Source organism: Alligator mississippiensis, chromosome 12 (genome assembly GCF_030867095.1).
Source record: "Alligator mississippiensis isolate rAllMis1 chromosome 12, rAllMis1, whole genome shotgun sequence".
NCBI lineage: Eukaryota > Metazoa > Chordata > Crocodylia > Alligatoridae > Alligator > Alligator mississippiensis.
In genome coordinates, this window is record NC_081835.1 from 26,382,246 (window position 1) to 26,401,890 (window position 19,645).

General features: G+C 42.3%; 1 protein-coding gene across 11 annotated transcripts in view; it reads left to right on the forward strand.

Annotated features, from left to right (window-relative positions):
• Positions 1 to 19,645, forward strand: part of WNK2 (WNK lysine deficient protein kinase 2) — a 214,405-nt gene that overhangs the window by 149,602 nt on the left and 45,158 nt on the right. For all 11 annotated transcript variants that reach the window (XM_059715495.1, XM_019495400.2, XM_059715490.1 and 8 more), the window contains 7 exons: positions 2,487 to 2,652; positions 2,738 to 2,854; positions 5,127 to 5,294; positions 5,519 to 5,564; positions 6,433 to 6,549; positions 7,790 to 8,976; positions 13,455 to 13,527. In XM_059715495.1, coding sequence (XP_059571478.1) covers positions 2,487 to 2,652; positions 2,738 to 2,854; positions 5,127 to 5,294; positions 5,519 to 5,564; positions 6,433 to 6,549; positions 7,790 to 8,976; positions 13,455 to 13,527 — 1,874 coding nt within the window. The remainder of the gene's footprint in view (positions 1 to 2,486; positions 2,653 to 2,737; positions 2,855 to 5,126; positions 5,295 to 5,518; positions 5,565 to 6,432; positions 6,550 to 7,789; positions 8,977 to 13,454; positions 13,528 to 19,645) is intronic.

The following is a 19,645-nucleotide window of genomic DNA, read 5'->3' on the forward strand; positions in this document are numbered from 1 at the left end:
GTGGTCAGTAAGAAGTGTATCACCTATGTATCTTCTTGCATACAGCATTCCCTGGTATAAGAGATGCAACCCCTCTTCCCCCCGCTTCTGCCTTTCAAAAAGTTTTCCATGTAGTAAGTAACAGACTAGCAGCCAACGGCCAAGCCTACCCATTGTTTTGCTCTCTGGATCACATGGAGTTACTTTTACTTTCACCAGGCAGAAGCTTAACTTTCAAAAATTATTGTTACAATACTTCCTCACTTGTAAAGCATGCCCCGATTTCCACCAGCTGGTTTTTGGGGAAGAGGACCAATATCTGTGAGAAAATATGGAATTATAATTTTCTTTAGCCCTCTTTTTGGGTTTGTAAGCTGCAAGTTTATAAGTCTGAAATTTGTCTATGACTTCCTTTATATTTTTTTTTCCAGCTGAAAAATATATATATACCTTCTAGGTCAGGTGAAGCATAGCCTGCATATTAAGAATAGAATATTTTCTTCTGTCCCCATTTCTGCTTCACCAAAGAAGCCAAGCTGACAAAGTAGATAGTCTTGGAGCCTTAAAGTAATACCTACCTTGTGAGGAATTTGAAAAATCTCAAGTCCTGGGGAAAAGGAAAAGGAGACGATTTACCCTTACCTTCTTGTCAGAAATATAGGGTGTGTGTAGATGAAACAGGTGCCCTAAATTGAAGCGGTGGGTTTTTAAAAACATTGCTTCAATTTAGGGCTCTTTAAACCCCCATGTTGTGCACATACCTGACTTACCTGCCTCTCCAGCAGCATGTAGGGGAGGGCGAGCTGCTGGTGGGGGGCAGGGGCTGGTGCTTTCCTGTGCAGCTGCCCCCTCCCCTGGTGCCACCCGCCTGCAGGCACCCGGCTTGGGCAGTCCCAGGAGCTACCGCGGCCACAGAAGGAAGCACCGGGCCCCTGCACAGCTCGTGCAAGTAGGCAGGCTCGTTGGGGGGAGAGATCAGGCTCACTGCTTTTTTTTTTTTTCTCCTCTTGGGTGGAGCCTGCCTTCCTTGGCTACTGCCAGGCTGCCTGCCTGCAGGGCTTCCTGCAGAGCCCCTGAGATGCATAGAGCCCCGTGCTTTGCTCCATGGCTGGTAGGGCAGCAAACTAAAGCTTTGCGGAGGAGTTTTAGTTTGCTGTGCCCCAAGTCATTTAAGGTGCGTTACACTGCTGAATTTGCAAAAGCATTTAGCCCACTTTAAAGTGTCGTGCACACATGCCCATCATTTCATCTACACACAGCCGTAGAGTGCTTAACTCTTTCAGTCACTAGCCTAAAGAGGGAGGGGAGGTATGACACTTTTCCGATCACATCCATTTTTTCATGAAATATAATATTCTATGAAATTTCAAAACAGAATATACACTTCAAAGTTTACAGTCACTTTCCAGCCTTTAATTCCTTAGCGTGATTAAATGAGGCAAAATGAGTTCATTCAAGCTTAGTGAATATGCTACTGTATAGTCTTCTGTAAGAAAGGATGCAAACCATTTAGTGGTGAATGTCTTGAATAATTATTTAGCTATTTTGCTGTGTTATATGAAATTTACCTTCTTAGCTGTAGTAACATTAAGAGCAACCTATGTCAGAACACACCCCATAAGAATATCCTGAGACTTCTTCTCAGGATGCACATCACTCAAATTAGCATGCATTGTGTGGCCCCTTCATAAAGTGGAAAATAAGTACCTTGTAGTAAAATGGCCTGCAGAAATTGTATATTGCAGAGTACGTCATCAAGGCAGTAGGCAGCTAACCATGCACAGAGCAATTACTTTATTTTTCCCAGTGATTAAAAGACTGATTATTTCAGTACACCTTACATGCCAGTAAGATTAAATATCATCTCTTGTATCTAAAAATAAAAGGAATCACTAACTTATTGTTAGTAGCTGGACCACTAGTCAGCTCAGCTGATTTGCATTCATGACACCCCTTTTGCCTATTTGAACACCATACAGCCCAAGTATCTTGGTGAATGCTGCTAATAGTGTCGCTCTCTTGTGTATGATGCTATCTCTGCCTCTGATGGATACAAGGTGACAGTCTCTTGTGGATGTTCTAGATGGATTTTTTTTCCCCCAGGGAGTATAGCACCTGGTGGATGGTCTGAAAATAGAAGTTTGGAAAATGGAGATCCTTGCAGTTCAAAAGACAGCTTTAAGGATTCCTGAAGAAAAAGGGCATGCCATTTATGCATGAATATAATGACTTATTTCTGAGTGGCTGTTTTTCACTACATTAAAGAGAGCAACCTCAATAGTAAATAAGGTCCCTCTTCATTGTTATAACCAAGGCAAAGGCCAAACCAAAAGTATGAGTACTGTAATTCCCTTACCAGAACTCCAACGCCTGTGCCTAATTAGGGACATAGATGCTGTTTTCAAGTACAAAAGAGGCATGCTATTTTTTTTTGTAGTCGTGGTATTTCTTTCTCTTCTCTTTCCACATCCCCATCTTCTGTGGGTTTTTTCTCTTTTTTTTTAAAGCTACATGATTCCTGACATTGCTTCAGGTAGAGAGATGAGCGATAGCTTTGAAGGAGTGACTGGAAGTGGAAAACTAGAAGGAAAACCTTCAAAGAAGCATAAGAAATCTACACGTGCTCGTTCACGCCAGGAAAAGTCCAGCAAACCCAAACTGACCATTCTCAATGCGAGTACAACATATTTGTTTTAAACTGAAGCTCTGTTTTTGTTATGCCAGGAATAATTCTAATGTTACTGTTTTTTTTATATAGGTTTGCAACACAGGGGATAAGATGGTAGAATGTCAGCTTGAAACACACAATCACAAAATGGTGACTTTTAAGTTTGATTTAGATGGTGATGCACCAGAAGAAATTGCTACTTACATGGTATGGACTTATTTGTGCTGAAGTTTTTATAAGTTTCTTAAAATGTTGAGCTGTCCAGACTTGTTAATACTGCAAAAAAATACATCAGATATAAAATTGAGGTTCCCAAGTGAGCTACTCCAGTGTTAGAACTGGGGGCCAAATTAAGGTTACACCCATTTTAATTCTGGCATTTCTTAAGTTCTAAGAGCTTGACTTCACAACTTTATATGTCCCATTTTGATTCTAATTTCATAAGTTTTCAAAAAGCAATCTGCAAAAAAATATATATATATACATCCATCACATAGCATCATATTGATGCTTACATGTATCATCAGTGGACTTGAATTATTTAGTTCCACCAGACAACCCTGCCTTTTGAGCTGACATTAACTGACAGGATGACAAAGTACTGATGCTGTGGGGATTGGCATTGGAACACATTTGCAGGTGTTTTGCACATATTTGCACATGGCAAAGGAATATGAAACTCAGAAATTTGGGGTTTCTTTCCAGGTTCTGGAATAGTGACCTCAAGTGAGCACTGATTTTTCTTCCCCAACTGATGTGCAACACATCCCCTTTATCCTGTCTTTGTTCTAGCCGTTTTCCCCACTTCTTATTCCTTGTCCCTGTTGCATTCTCACTCGGCCCATCCTGGTCCCTATTTTTTCACCTTCCCAACTGGGCATATAAAGAACAGTCTTGGTCTCCTTATTTAGCAAGTATTAATCTCAGCACTCCAATTACCCCACCATCCATCCATTTGCCTGTCCATGTTTCCTGTTCCTACTAGCTCCCTGGCCAAATCTCCCTCCCACACTCCTTGCACAGTGTCAGTAGCATCCCAGTTGCTTGTCCCATCTCTTTGCCAAGCCAGTTCTAACTCTCGCATTGTATCTAAAATGCCTTGTCAAATATGTCTTCTTTCTCTGCCTCCTTTCTGCCATGATAAAAAAGATACTTGATATGAAATTGCACCCCAAATAGGTAGCTTGGTGACATTATAAGCATCAGAAAACAGTGTGCTGCCAATTCTGGTTAAAAGGTGAAAGGTAAAGAGCAATTGTAACCGTTGTGGACGCTGTTGGCAGGTAAGAAACCAGAAATATAGTTTAACTAATTCACAGATGTATTAACACATCTGGGAGCTGTCTAGCAATAACTTGTGTGCTGCAAATCGTTTTTTAATCTCTTCTATCTGGAAGAATGCTGTCATCACCAGCATCCAAATCTGTTGCCTTGGTCCCAGCACCCTTTGTAGGATCACACCAGATTCTCATCACATAAAGGTACCAGCCCTGTTCCCTGCCTTCTGCAAGCAATGCCTTCTATCCTACTCCGAGTCCTGGTTTATCAGGTGTTCAGTGATATTGAACACTTGTCTACACTAGGTGCTTGCCAGTTTGTGACTAAATGAATTTTACAGCTTAAACTACTCACCAGGTCTCTGAGGAAGGCAAAAAACTCATTCCCCTTCCCAGAGCAGTCTACCAGGGAAGAAAAAATCCCTTTTCAGTCCTATAAAGATATCTAGTATGAAGCCTACATAAAAGCCAACCCCTCCTTTCCTCCCACCCCCACCAAAAAAAAAAGCAACAAAAACCTAAGTTTACCCTAATGTGAAAGTGGGGAATGAGGAGGAACTTCTCTTCTTGGCACAGGATAGTGCCTCAGGTCGGAAGGAGGGCGTACAATATGGAAACCAAATACAAGTCACAAAGTCCCTGCCTGTGGGGATGGAATGAGGGGGCAGAAGAGGAGGGTACAGACCTTCTTTCCTGCTGATTCAGCCACAACCCTTCCACTTCCAGGCTGAGGACCAGGGAAGCATTGTTTTTGTAATGCCACTGATGATGTGATATGATCTAATACTATTTTGGATTGTAGGCACAATGGACTTAATTTTTCACAGGGATTGTGAGCTGTCATGATTCTAGATGAAATCAGTGGAAATTGTGGGGCTCAAGCATCCTAACAGTGAGGCTCTGTGTCTAATAGCTAAGGAGTTTGAGGTTTTTGTCTGTTCCAGCAAAGGGTTTATTTTGGGATGAGAAGCTAAAAGTCTTTGAATCAAGGCTTCTAGACTTATAGAACTGCTCATTTTTTTTGTGGTGGGATGAATTCTTGTTGAGCAGAAACCAGATAAGAATGTCCTCTTGTTGCATTCTAGTTACCATGATGAATGGTGTTTGTCAACAAGTATAAACTTCCAGTTAGCTGAGATCATAGACAGAATATTAACAAATACATTGTCATTACAGCATTTATCTTTAATGTGTTCTTACAGGTAGAGAACGAATTCATTTTGCAGACTGAAAAAGAAACATTCATTGAACAGATGAAAGATATCATTGATAAAGCAGAAGATATGCTTAGTGAAGATACAGAAGGAGAACGAAGTTCTGATCAGGGAACAAGTCCCCAGCAGGATGCTGACAGACTGGAAATGGATGAGGTGTAAACAATGTTCCTTAAAGTTGTTGAATCCAGTTTTTTTTTAACATCTAATTATGGTCTTTTGAATGAGGTTTATACACTTTTTTCTGTAAAAGGGGTCTTAGTTGAAAAAGATCATTTTGCTTTTATTTGGTTAACATCTGTAACACAATGTATCCTTAGAAAAATGTTCCTGCATTAATCCATGTCTATGACCAGTTTATTCATTCCTTTTTTTAATAGGAAAAACGGCAATATCAAGTGAAGACACCTGTGTATCAACAGAATGGTAAAAGTGCCTTTAAGTACAAATTTCATCTTGAACTGTTAAGACAGTGACTTATATAATATCAGACAGTCCAGAAGTTTAATAATCTCAAGAAAACATACACCATTTGCAGGTGACTGGGAATGTGCCTAGAAAATGTAGGTGTTAATAGAAGCCATGGTTTCCATCAATAGCCTTTAAATTCCAAACTGTTAGGTGAAACCAATATATGGGCATCCAGGAAAGGTGTGAATTTCACTGACTAACCAATGGTGCCTGCCCCCACCCCCAATAGGAGTGATTGAGAAGAAATGCAACGGAAAGCCGTGTCCTTCTGCATACATATCTATTTCATCACTTTCACAGAAACAAAATGTCAGCATTTGGCTTTCATTCACTCTGCTATCGCAAATAGCCTCTACCAAAGGAAGCTTTCTTCCAAATGCCATGTCACCATGTGTTGTGTGCCTTTCTGTTCTCTGAACTGAAGGCGTGGGGAGGGTTATACATGTCTGGGAGCTAATAGCATGGTTTTGGCAAGTGCGGGAAAATGGTGTGTCTCCTAAATGTAGGTTTTGTGCTTGGCCGCTCTTAAATATTGAATATTTGCTAGTCAGTTTTAAAATGTCACTTTTTGGATGTCAATTTGTAAACAGTTAACAACATTTCGTTGGGGGGGGCAGGGGTTGTGTGTAAAATATGAGGGGAAAATGCTGAGTCCAACAGAATCCGTTATTTTTGATCTTCATTACTCTGGTAGAAACCCAATTTTTCCCTTAAAACGGGAGATTGAGTAGCTTTTAACATGCAGTTTAGATAGGTGAAAGTGAATGAACCTTGTAGCTTCTAGACACCATTGTTTATCCTTTATTTTTCTCTTCATGACTAGTTTTACACACTGGGAAAAGATGGTTTATTATATGTCCGGTTGTGGAAAATCCCACTGCTGAAGTACCGGAGTTCTCTCCACCAGTTCCTCAGAGCACACAACAGCCTGAAGGTCCAGGTAATTATGAATTTTTAAAGCTTCTATTTCTCCAGGGTATGTAGTATTTCAGTCTGCCTTGTTTTCCCAAAGACTGTTGTTTCCTCTTTCCTGCTTTTACTGTTGTTATTTTATATTAGCTGGAATATTGGTAGGAAGAGGGTGAAGTATATCTTCTATTAGTGTTACTCTACATGCTGGCCAGTAAAGGATGTCAAAGTTGCAAGCAGTGGTTGGTACTTCTTTGACTTCCTTGCACCCCAAGCTGCTGTGATCCACCAGTCTTGTTTTGTGGTAATTGGATGCATTAATTTCAAAATGGAAATACTGTGGTTTGATTTTTTTCAGTTGTTAACCAAGGCTTGTGTTCTACTTGATAATTGGGTCAGATAAATGACTGCAATACATTTCTTCTAAAATCTGTACATAAATCAGTGAAATATAGTAAATCTGCAAAAAATGATGTTTCTCTAAGGTTTGATCTTCATCACCATCACTATCTCGGAAAGCTACAGCCAGGGGAGCTAGGAAAGGGGGAGGGGGGAAGCACTGCAAGGTATGTCTGCTTGGCTGAGGACTGCATTTACCTCTTGTTCAACTACAAAACAACTTTGGATTTTGGGTAGGAATGAAAAGTTACTAACAGATCCTTTGGGGTTAAGAACTTTGCACCAAGATGTGCATATTTATACAATTCAAATTTTAAGCACTTTGTTTTAAAAGCAAAAAGTTTATCTGAATTCCCTAATGTATAATTTGCAGCTTAAGGAGCCTTATAGGACATGTAACTTGTTGTTAATCTCACTTTAAGACTGCTGAAATGTAGTTTATAAGTTGTCTATTATTACTGTTAATGGTCCATGAAGTACAAAACAGTTTCCATTTAAAATGCATCTATATATCCATTACATCTTGTTGAAAGGACTTTTTGTAGGCTTATATATTTTTCTTGAACATAAACCAAAATATAAGCATTCTTATACTATACAGAAAAGTCCCAGTATTTAAACTCTGGTTAAGACTAAGTTGAAGTTCTAGTCATAGATGTTTTCAGAGGACTCATCCTTTTGCAAAACTGTTTTTGTTTAGTCTGCAGTTTGAGTTTATTATTAGAATATTGGATTAATTGTCATTTTGATAGAAAATGTTGAGTAATTTAGCTGCTGTAATTAAGCCTAAGAGTGTTTTGTAATAACTCTATACAGCACAATCACAATATTGTCTATAAGAAGGGTAAATTGCTGGTTTTACTTCTTTATAGATGCAGAACAGGCTGACGATCACCCAGTGAACTCTACAGTGACAGATAAACCAAGTATCTTAGCTTATCAGCAGCTTTCTCATCGAACAAGTTTGTGCGACAGTCCCAGTGCAACACCTGTTTCTTTGGCACAAGTTCCTAATGCAGTGTCTTCAGCAGCTTTACAGACCCAGGCAGAAATTTCAGCTGCGACATTACCAGGGACTGTGCCATATGTGTTAGAGCAGGTTGCTGCTAATACAGGTCGTCAAGAATATCCTTCACTACAGCCAATGATACCCAGTCAGCCCAATACTTCTGCCCATACTGCAGCTTCACTAGAAGAGCCTGCTGACATTCAGCTTGTTCCATTATCCTCCCAACAAACACTACAGCCGAAAGATGAAGACACTTGTATTCCTGATGTGGAGATTTCATGTTGCACTGTTGGGCCACCCAAATCGTCTCAGACAGCCCCTGCCCAGGCGGCAGAATTCTTTCCACTTCCTGTTATCTCTGATGTGGGAATTTTAGAAAGTCAGCCTGCACCACAAATCCCCCATTTGTCAGAGGCCAGTCAGCCCAGTGTAGTGCAGCATTCCTTTGTGAGCCAGATGCTCCCAGTAGCTATTGTTTCTGATTCTCCAAGTCTGACAGGATCTCAGCTTCAGAGTCCAACCCAAGTCTCAGGAGCTATGTCCCAGCAACATGTAATGCTGACACAATCCCAGCCAATTGCCTGCACTGGGGTTGGCATCAACTTGCTACAGCAGCCCTGTACAGTAGAGTCAGATGGAGAGGGGCCACCCAGGGTTGACTTTGTTGACAACACAATAAAAAGTCTGGATGAGAAATTACGTAATTTACTTTACCAAGAGTATGTTCCAACTTCTGCATCAGCAGGGACACCAGACAGTTCTGTACCGTTAGAACAAGCTGACAGTGAGTTCGTTAACCTACCACCTTCTATTGAAGACCACATTCCCACTCTCATACTGGATTTAAGAGAACCGGGTTATAATGTTTCAGACACCTGCCAGCAAGTTAATACTGCTAAAGACCAATTCGTGTCAGTTGTCCCTGCTGAAATGCCACTGTACCCTGTATTGGCTAGTTGTACAACTGTACCCTGTATACCCATAAATCCAGCAGATACAGAAACTTCAGCCATACTAAGAAGTGCTGCAGACCAAGTCAAAGAGACAATGGTAGGCTATACAAATAGTTCTGTCTATGAGCACTTCTAAACCATTTGTTGTCATAGCATGTTACTTTTTTGTTTGTACTGTACTTTCTGTTTAGTGATTTCCTTCAGGAAATATTTCTTATATTGTTAAGGTTGTCAGATGTATTTTCGCTCTTATGTTGCTAGCCATTAATTTATGAAAGCTAAATTTTGCTTTTTGTGGGTTCAGAAATTGGTGTAAGCTCTTGATTCAGTGTCTTTCATTTCAGTCCTGTTTCTGTAGGAGGCAGGCTGAAAAATGTGATACTTTTTGGTAGTTAAACAATCTATAATAATAACAGGCTTATTCTGTCTGTCCAGAGTACTTTGATTGTCTTGGCAGCCAATCGCAATGCTTACTGAAACAATCAGAGTGCAGCTGTGGGAGATGCAGGCAGGCTCTGGGCGGTGTCGGGGTGGCGGGGCGGGGAGAGAGGGGGAATAGATCAGGTCCCTTGCTTCTCCTGATTTCCACCCCTCCTCCCCCCCCTAGCAGAGCCTGTCCACGTAACCTGCCACTGGGTCATGCAGACCCTGAGCTGCAGGGGGGCCTGGTGCTTCCCCCTGTGGTAGTGGTGTCCCCCAGGGCTGCTCGGGTTGGGTGGTAGCTGTGCTGGCGCAACCCCAGGTTGCAAACAGCACCCGTTTGATCCAACAGGGTGCAGGAAACCCAGGCATGCTGAGGGGAGCTCTGGCTTGGTGGGTTTCCAGTGCCCTGTATACCGTCCCTGCCAACTGGGACCTCCCAGGAATGGGCTGGCTGCTGCAGGAGGGCAGCTGGGTGTGCTGGCAGCCAGACAAGGCAGTAAGGATGGTGCATGGGGCACTGGAAGCCCACCAAGCCCAAGCTTCCCTAAGCATGCCTGGGCTTCCAGCACCCTGTGCACCATCCCGCCACCTTCTCCTGGTAGGGCCTTTGTACACCTGCAGAATATTGCTGTAATTTGTTACGTAGCAAACTAAACTACATGGGATGTGTTTTGGTTTGCTACGTAAAGAAGTCATTTACATCAAAATACGCTGCCGAACATGTACACAGTTACAAAATTTAATTGTAATGTGCTGCTGAACGCATACATTGGTATGCAGTTAAATAATGAAAAAGGGCAGTTAAACCACTAAAAGGGGCAATTTAATCATGTGTACAAGGGCCCTCTCATTCTATGACTGAACAAGTCTCAAGGTCAGACTTTAGACAAAATATGTATTGATATTCCTAAGCCTGTGTTTACACATGGACAGTTTTGTGTAGCCTTTTCAGGGGTGAGAAGTTTTGATTCTATTAAAGTATTCAGCTAAAGGATAACTAAAAATCCTGTATTTAAAGAAATATTTTTGCAGGAAAAATTTAATCGCAAATGTTTTGTGGGTTTTAGCTAATGTTAAGTATATTTATAGACACCATAACTGATTCTTTCTGAACATTGTGAGCCTTGCAGAGGGAATGGGGGTGGAGGGTGTCTCTTCTTCCCTGCTCTCAGATATTGTTCTTTCTGAATATTGTTCATATATTCATTCATTCATTCATTTAGAATTCATCTGTTCTCCATCCCATTTTTATGCCTCATTTGTGGCAAAGGTTGAGAATAGCAGTGTAGTTGTGAAAGTGTGTCAGAGATAGGTGAACTGGAACTGAGCAGCTATCTGTTACTTACCCAGAAGCAGGTTGTATGCTATGCATGTAACTGCTTAGTACTCATTATCATGCTGCTAGCAGTTATAGAAGTCTTTATTTGCCTTTCGTTATGTCTCTGTACTAATTCTGTAATATCTAGCAGACTGTACAGGTCCAAAACATGGTATATGTTTGTTGCCTTAAAATAGGAATAGGAACTGGGAACTGAAAGAAAAAAAAGCCATACTCTTACCTAAATTCATTGTAAACAATCCTCAGTAACTATAGAAACAGTCTGCACTAATTTTTTTTGGACTTCACTGAGGCTCATTACCTTGTTTCTCAGAGCACCTTAAGCCTAGAAAATTGACAAGGCTCTTTTAAAAGCTGGGAAATTTGACTGCTTTTGGCTATAGGCAGACACAACTTTTAACTATTTTAAAAGGAAAGAGAGGGCATGACTGCTTGGGAGTAGGCACTGGTGGTTAAAATCAGGCCTGTGTGAAGTGGCAAGTATTCGATTTGAGATTCAGCGAATTCAGAAGGACAGTGACTTGATTTGGTGATTTGAGTCACTGTCCTGATTCAGTTCAGCCAATTTTGGATTCCGATTCAAAGAGTCGCCGCAGATTCAGGTTCAGGCATAGACTAAATAGGCAGGAGTCCTCGACCATGCTGGACACAGCTGGCTCCAGCTGTTAAGTCTGTTGTGGTGGGCGGAGGGGGAGGGAAGGGGTGTGTGGAGCGGGGCAATGCCCCTACAAGGAGGGAGGGATTGGGGCTGGGACAAGCTTCCCAGCCAGGGTGGGAACAGCATGGGACTTGGGGAGGGGGGCTCCTGCCACTACGTGCTGCTGCAAACTGCCAGTCCAGGAGAGTGCTGGGAGTCGGGGCTATGCCCTCCCACTGCTCGCCGAGCCGGGGTGGGGAGGCGCAGGACAGTGCTGCTGTGCTGGCTCAGACAAGTGGTACGCAGTGGCGGAAGCCGCTTCAGCCTGCCTACGCCTCCTGGACAAGCCACAGCTTTGCCCTGGCTGTGCAGGCCTGCGGCAGGGACTGTGAGCAATTTTAGGGTTGCTGCAGCCCCCCTATAACTCCCACTCCACTGCACTCTGTGGGGCAGGCAGAGCCAGGGCTGCACTCCAGGCTGCAGCTGGGGCTAGCGGCCCAGAGCACAGCCCTGGCTCCTCCCACCCCACAGAGCTCAGCCCGCCAGCGTGCAGCCTGTCCCAGCCTGCCCTGTGCAGATCCAGGGGCAGCCGCCTGCTCCCATGCCCTCCAGGACTGGCGGTGCACAGTGATGGGAGCCCCCCTCCCCAAGTCCCACAGTCCCCCAGCCCCAATTGGGAGGCTTGTCCCAGCCCCAATCCCTCCCTCACTGTGGGGGCGTTGATCTGTCCCTCCCCCCATGCTCTTCCCTTCCCCCTCTGCCCACCACAACAGACTTACCAGCTGGAGGCAGCTGTGTCCAGCGTGGTCGAGAACTGCTGCCTGTTTGTTTTATGGCCGAATCGGCACCAAATCTCTCTGAATAGATTTGGAAGCTTCTGATTTTGGTTCAGACCTTTTAATGAGTCTCCCAACTTGATTTGGGTTCAGAAATTTGGCACTGAATCTCCTCCCAATCGAATCAGTTACTGAAGCTTCGTACAGCCTTAGTTAAAATGTCACTGTTATATCTGCATGTGCTTCCATTGTAAAGAATACGAGCTTGGATACTTCTGTAGGAACTTCACAGCTGTTTTTCAAAATGGTGGCATTGGGCCAAGTATCTCGTTTATTTTAATTTAAATAAATCTTAATTTATTTTAATTAATTTAGTCTTAATGTAAAGAAATCTTAATTAAACCTGCTGTGAGCGCTTAGCTTAAAACACTGCAGGTAGTGCTAGATACTCTTTAGCTTAGCTTGTCCTAGTCTCTGCTTGTAATCTTGTCTTGGCCCCTGAATTCAGCAGAGAAGACCATGTCATCACTTTACTGGGAAACCTATAAGGAAAGCTTAGATGCCACAAGAAACTAATCATCCAGGGGATGGTTTGTATCATTAATGACTTTCCCAGCTAGGATCACAGTGCTAGTCACAGTTCAGTCTTCCAGATGTGAAAAGGTTATAAATGCTATAGGAACATTACAAATCCCACATACTTCTTGCTAGATGAGGGTTGTTTACCGTGGTGGTAAAGTAGGATTCTAGAACTAGTCAAACTGAAAGCTGCCCACATGTCTCTTCAATTGAATAAAAGATACAAAGTATGAAGGCGGGGGGGGAAGAAAATGGTACCAGAAGAGAGAGGTGTATTACTACATGAGTTTCTAAATCACTTTACACCTCTTTCTCTGACAGGAATATTACAGTATTCTCTATGAAAGGAATTGTACAGTATTAGCAATGCATCCCATTAGACTGTTTGCCAAAGAATAAAGCAAATTCACAAAATATTTGTATTGTAATAAGCTGTACATTTTCAAAGAAATATGTATATTGAGGTATGATTTGTTTAAAAAAAATGTGAGTCATTTTTAAACATGTTTTTAATATATCAATTCAAGATGAATTTGCTAATCTTCCATTTTAATTTATTCTTTGGTCTTGCCCACAAAACTTTTTCCTTCTTGTTCATCCTCCCAGAAAAAAGAGAAGGTGGAGAGGCTGAAGAAGAAGATGGGAGGTGAACTTCACTAGCAGATTTCACATACTTATTTTTGTGACGCAACCTTAGGCTAGAATACACTTTAAATATAGTGGTGGGGGAAGCAAGAAGAGCATATTTTGACTTCCCTGGTGTGTGTGAATGTGTGTGAAAATTAACCTTACTTTTATATGTTGTTTTCTTTTACTTGAAGCTGGAAAGATCTGAAACAACCAGCATTGGTGTCAGTTCCTCAGAAGTAAGAGGTGGGTCTCCATGCAGAAAAGGTAATTACCACTCGCATCTATTTCAGATTGGTAACTTTAAAGTCACTTCTGTTCTATTCTGTGGGCTTGTTCGCTCACTTTGGAAAGCTTTTAAAATAGGACCAACATAATGGGTCCTTGGACGACCAGACTTGGTCCTGTAGGTACTACCATAAAACACATACTGAAACTGGCTTTGCTGCCATTTTTATTAGACTTGCCAAGTAGGATACAGCTGTTTCTGAGACCTTAAGTTCAGAGGCATGTATATGAGATGCTGTACTTCTTTCTGTATTGTTAGGAGGCTTTGCAGTTCAAGGGCTGAGCACAAAACCATCCAGATCTCTTATTGCACTGAATGGAGTTCATAAATGTTCCAGGATTTTGAATGAGCTCTGCAAGGAAGGGTTGATCTGCCAGGAAAACACCAGGGGACTGTCAGGTGGAACAGAGCATACCTGTCTTAAGCCTTTTACAGACTCTGTTTTACTTCTCACAATTGTATTGCTTGAGCCAGATTATAAGTGGGTTAGAATGAGCAACTGATCTGTTTTATTTGTCCAGTAAGTCATCATCTGTTTTAAGGATGATCTTTTTTTTTTTTAATTACAACTCCAAATTTCCTGCTGCTATTGGTACATTAGGATAACGTGCATTTCTTCTTCTAGTATGTGTCAGTGTGGATCCTTCAGTAAAAGTTCATGCATCTCATGTATGTGAGACCAGAGGACTTTTTTTAATAGCCACATCTGTCTGGTCCACACATGTGCCCTGTGCTCCTCTATGGGTACATAAAAGGCAGGATGCTTGCCATCTGTCCTTGCTTCTCTCTTACCACAGGGAAGAGGCAGAACTGAACCTACTCAGTGTCTGACCCAGTAAATTCCTACTGAAACTTTTTACACATTCAGCTTTTCAAGCCCTCTGGCCACGTGACTGCTAGTATCTGTATTGGCCTGTTTGGATTTAGTGCTGACAATTAAACACATGCACCACACCTGAAAAATGTTTAACATGACTAACATGAAATCTCTGTGTCCTGTATGCCCTTTGTATCCTGTGGTGGGCCATGCAGATATATTTTCTGTTGAGGGAAGTCGCAAATACCTAGTCTGAAATGCACAGTGCCCTTCAGTTCAAACTCGGTCTCTGTTGTCACACCTCTGAGTTCAATGTGAAGTTGGCACCTCTGGAGGAGATAGTCATTGGTGTCAAAATACCAGTGCAAACCTCAGTTTTGAATGCACCGTATGGGAGTACTGCACTTGGAGGAAGTTTGTTCCTTCTCCATCATATATACTGTCTCTCTCTGAGCAAACAGCCCCTTCCCCTCTGTCAGGGATGATCATTACAGGACTAAGCTGCTAATACCATGTTATCAGGAATGGAGTGTCTGACAGCACCTAAACAAGCCAGCTGTGTTCGTGTGGTAAGCTACTATGCCCTTTTGAGGGTACTGAGGTTCATTGTCCCATGAGAAGCAGGTTTCTAGAGCACGTGAGGAACAGAAAAGAAATCTCTCCCCATCATCAGCATCTCAGGCTTGACCGCCTACACCAGAATACCAGGAAGAGCAGATCCAGAAGCAAAGCAACAACAGCACCCTGTCTGTTACCACCAAGAAAACTCATCTGCATTGTCCAATGGAAATGGAGATCCTTGGTACCACCACTGGTGCAACATGAACTGCAGATACAGATGCTGGTCACAGGAGAGAAATTTCATGAGCAATTTGATATCTTTGTCAGCTTCTGCTCTAGCCAAGATCAATTTTACTATAAATAATGGACAGCTCAACTCAGCTTGAAGCATTGTGGGAAGTGTCAGCTACAATAATTATATTGTTGCTAAAACAAACACCCACTGCAAAATGGGTAGAAAAGCCGTATGAGATCCTTCCAATGTTTTAGCTTCATGCCAACTGCAAAGGAAAAATTGAAGTAGAATAAGACAAGGAACCCCAAAAACTTAAAGTATTTGGATGAAAGTTGTATATCTCTGCACCCTTATGGCTGGAGTTGATTTAATTGCCAAACTTAACGGTCAGGTATGCTTTTTAACTGAGGATGTGGTTATACCTTCACTCACATGACAGCAGGGAGGAGTTCAAGGACATAGTTAAGGATGGACAGCAGTTAGTAATGATCTGTGACCATTGTGGTGACAGTGTGTAGAGCATTGTGGCTTTGGCACTGTGCTGCCTGAGAGAGATACAGGTCATGATTTGAGGCTGTTGTTGTTTGGTGCCACAGGACCACTTAGTGAACTTAGTCAGGGCTGTGCAAAAGTCTAACCCTGATGCTCCTTGGGCATTTGAACTTTGGCTGTATACCACAAACTGACTTTCAGCAACCCCAGTTCAGATAGCAGATGCTGTCCTACCACCCAAGGCAATCCAAGTGCTATATCAAAAATCATCAAGGTACAGCTGTGGATGCCAGCCTTCTTCCTCTTCTTTCCTCTCCACCCACCTGTGCACCTCTCTCCTATGATGCCTCAGCACATTTGATGGAATTCTCAGGAGCCATATCAGATCCAGTCCAGAGAGTGAGAAGTAGTCTAGCTTCATTGCACCAGGTAAAGAGCCTCATGGCATTGGACAGAGCTTATAGTCATTGACTACCCATTCCAGTTCTGTGTGTAACTCCCTGCCATCTTTCCCTGTTTTTCTTTCTTACAAGAACCTGTTGTGAGCAAAAGTTGCTTCCTTAGTTCACTTGTGTTATTGGGGTAGTTCCATCAAAGTTTTGTAATATTTTTCCCATTCTGAAGGAGAGAGAAAGTTTTGTCTTATCCTAGACCTGTGACATATTTATTGAGTTTCCACATCATGTGTGGCATAATAATGCTAATCTACATCATTCTTTCTCTCCAGGCATTTGACTCTTAGTAATGGTCCTTAGCATGCACATGGCCTACAACAAGTACATAAAACTGACAGTGATATCAAGCATTACAGATTACAGGGTTCTGCCTGTCAGACTGTCATCTGGCAGTAATGACTGCATATTTAAGGACTCAGGGGATCTATATTCCACCCCTACCTAACTTACTAGGAGATGACAACAGCCAGGATTTGTAAACTAAGAGAAATAATCTTTCACAGCAGAATCTGCAGGAGCTTTGATAGACTCAGAGTTGGTGAAAATATGCCTGCCAGAGGACAGATTCTAGTCTCTTGCATGTCTCAATATTTAGGCTATGTACTGAAATATGTGTATGGGACTTCATTTCAGGCCCTTGTAGCCATGGTTAAGATCTGTATTCTGCTCATCCAAGCTTCATCATATGAGCAAGAATATCAAGAGAGCCACAGTCTCATGTCAAATCCCACCCCCAAAAAAACCACTTGATAGCTAGAATTGTTGATGTCTGAACAAGTATTGTTCTTTATTCTGCCACCTCCTAAAGGTGAGGTATATCCTAGATGCAAAGGGACAGGCAGGGCTGTGTACCTGAATCATCTGAGGATACCAGGAATATGGTTTTAAAATGACCTAAAACTTCATGAGACTATCCTGGAGTTAAGGCCATGAGGCTGGCCTGTATAATGTTTCATGTTTGTTCCAAAACTTCACAGTGCAAATTTGTTGGACAATGCAAGCAAAGAGTTGTTCAGTCATCCTTTCCCTACCAGGAAGTCATCAGGATATGGATTTGGTGCCATCACCCTGGGATAAGCTCATTGAACTGAACCTGTTACAGGTCGGTTGCCTAGCAGATGTGATAACCAGCTGTACATGCTGCAGATGTTGGTCCTAAAGCCAGTGTTCCATGAAAGGGGGGGATGGCATGCCTATATTAGACTTGTTTACCAAGGAGGATACAAAATATCCAGACACTTACTCCCTTTGTATTTCTCCTCCAGTTGTAAAAAGGCAGCCTTGAGAACATTTACTTTGCTTCCCAAGCTAAGTCCCAAGATGAGATGGTACAAAGCAGTGACCATCTTGACAGATTCTCACTGAGAAAATTTTGACTGTCAGAAAAATGCAAGAGGTTGCTTGGACAGTCTCCCAACCTGTCTGATATACAGGAGATGTATGCAAGCAAGAAGCTGTCGTCTAGGAAAACTGACTCTTCACAGTGGAACACCACCTCGCTCTCCCAGTTCAGGCGCTGGTGGGTTGGACTGGAAGGATCTCTACAGGAAGCTGGGGTATCAGAGCAGGCAATAGCACCGGAGCCCTGTGAGGCCATCCCAACATGGTGGACCTGTTGGAAAGGAGCAGGAAATCAGTAGCAGATGGACCTCACAGGGCCACCCCTGGCCAGGCAGCAGGTGTCCACAGGGGGCCAGCTCCAAAAGCTCCAGAAGCCTCGAGTTCCTCCCTTTCACCCCTCACCACTTGCTGCCACTTACTCAAGACAGGGACTGATTTACCTAGGACTGGAAGCAGCTGGCCTTGATGCCTGTGTGTGCCTTTAGGAGCCTGAGCACACCACAGGCATGTGGCTCCAGACAGTGCAGGTAGTGAAAAAGGAAGTGATTGCCCCAGAGGCTCATGGGGCATGGGAGTGCTGGAACAAGTTAAGTCAACTTAGCATACACATGTACTTTAAGTTAACTTAGTTGACACTAATGCAACTCAAGATAATACATCTTAGAAGTGTATTATCTTGTACCACATTTAAGTCAACTCTGCTCTACATGTATGTGTATGCTCTGACATTTAAGTCGAGTTAAAGTTAAGTCGACTTAACTATCAGAAACTTAGTATGTGTGTATGCACCCTAGGTCTTCATATCTGAACTTCTTTAAGCATTTTTATCGAGGTACAAAGTAGTGTGAGGACTGGAGCATGAGCTTACCCAGAACAGTTCTTTTGTTAGTTGTTTTCTCAAAGCAGCTCAGTACCGCATACTTTTAACAGAGTTTTGCTATACCGTAGCAGGACCAGCCCCTATTTGGCTGCCTCCACACACCTTTTATAGCTATTGAAAGCTTGGCCTTTGGAAGGCCAAGCTGTCTCATCACAGAGAATGGATTAAGTGTCTCACACAATGCATTTCCACTTTTTTCCTGATGTCAGGTGAGCCTCTCTCTGAACATCAAGGTGCACTTTATTGGAGTCTTCAGTCTACTTCAGGAACTTTTCAGCTTCCACAGTCTGTATGGCTTAAGTGTTCAAAAAAACAGTTGGATAGCTATTAAATAGAATAGTCAGGGATGCAGCCACTGACATTCCTAAACCAATGGTAGCTGATGCCAGGAAGGGTATGACAGGGTGGATTATTCTCCTTCTAAAGCATCTACTGTTTGTTTCATCAGACAGGATGCTTGTCTACATGGACCACTGGATTGTAACACTTCTTGAGTTATGTTTGCATGGCTGAACCATGTAACAGCCATCTGACATCATACTGAAGTCAGATGCCAGATCTGCAGGATAACCTCCATCACTATTTGACTGATATGTCTCGATTCCCATGGTGGACACAACTTCCTAATTGCCTACTATAGAATCCACTCTGACACATACGTAAAGGAGAGAGAGAAGTGACTTTTATAGTAGCTGTGGTTCTCTGTGGTGTTGTAGTTTATGTGGATCCCACAACCTGCGCTCTGTCCCTACCTTCATAGGCCTCTGCAACATATAATCTGAACTGTGAAGCCACTGAGTAAGAGCTTCCCTGTCCTTTATACCCTAATACAGGACCATTAAGTGGCACAGGATTATTCAAAAACAGAAAAGCTGTAATGTTTGTGCATACGTATCTGCTGCAGGATCTGCCTGGACTACAGCTCAAAACCCCAGTTACTTTCAGGAAGATGTACATTCTGTCTGAAATGTATTAAGGAGAACTTTTTAGGATGGTGCAAATCATTAGATGTTCACTTAAACTAATGCAGTTGTATCAATCTGAGGCTAGTGTAAGGACACTGTTCTAGGTTTTTTGTATGAATTTCAAGACTGTGTCACATCTTAGTTTTATATTCTTTTTTTCATATTTGGTACCCAAACAAATTTGATGTGATAGATGCATGTGTACATCATTATTTCAGAACCATGAAATGACAAATTCTCACCTCATGTTCACTGTGAATCATGCATAGTAAGAAAATAAATTAATAAACCAGTGATATTCTTTGGTTTAGCTTAAGAAATATGATACCCTAAAAGCTGCATTTTAATCA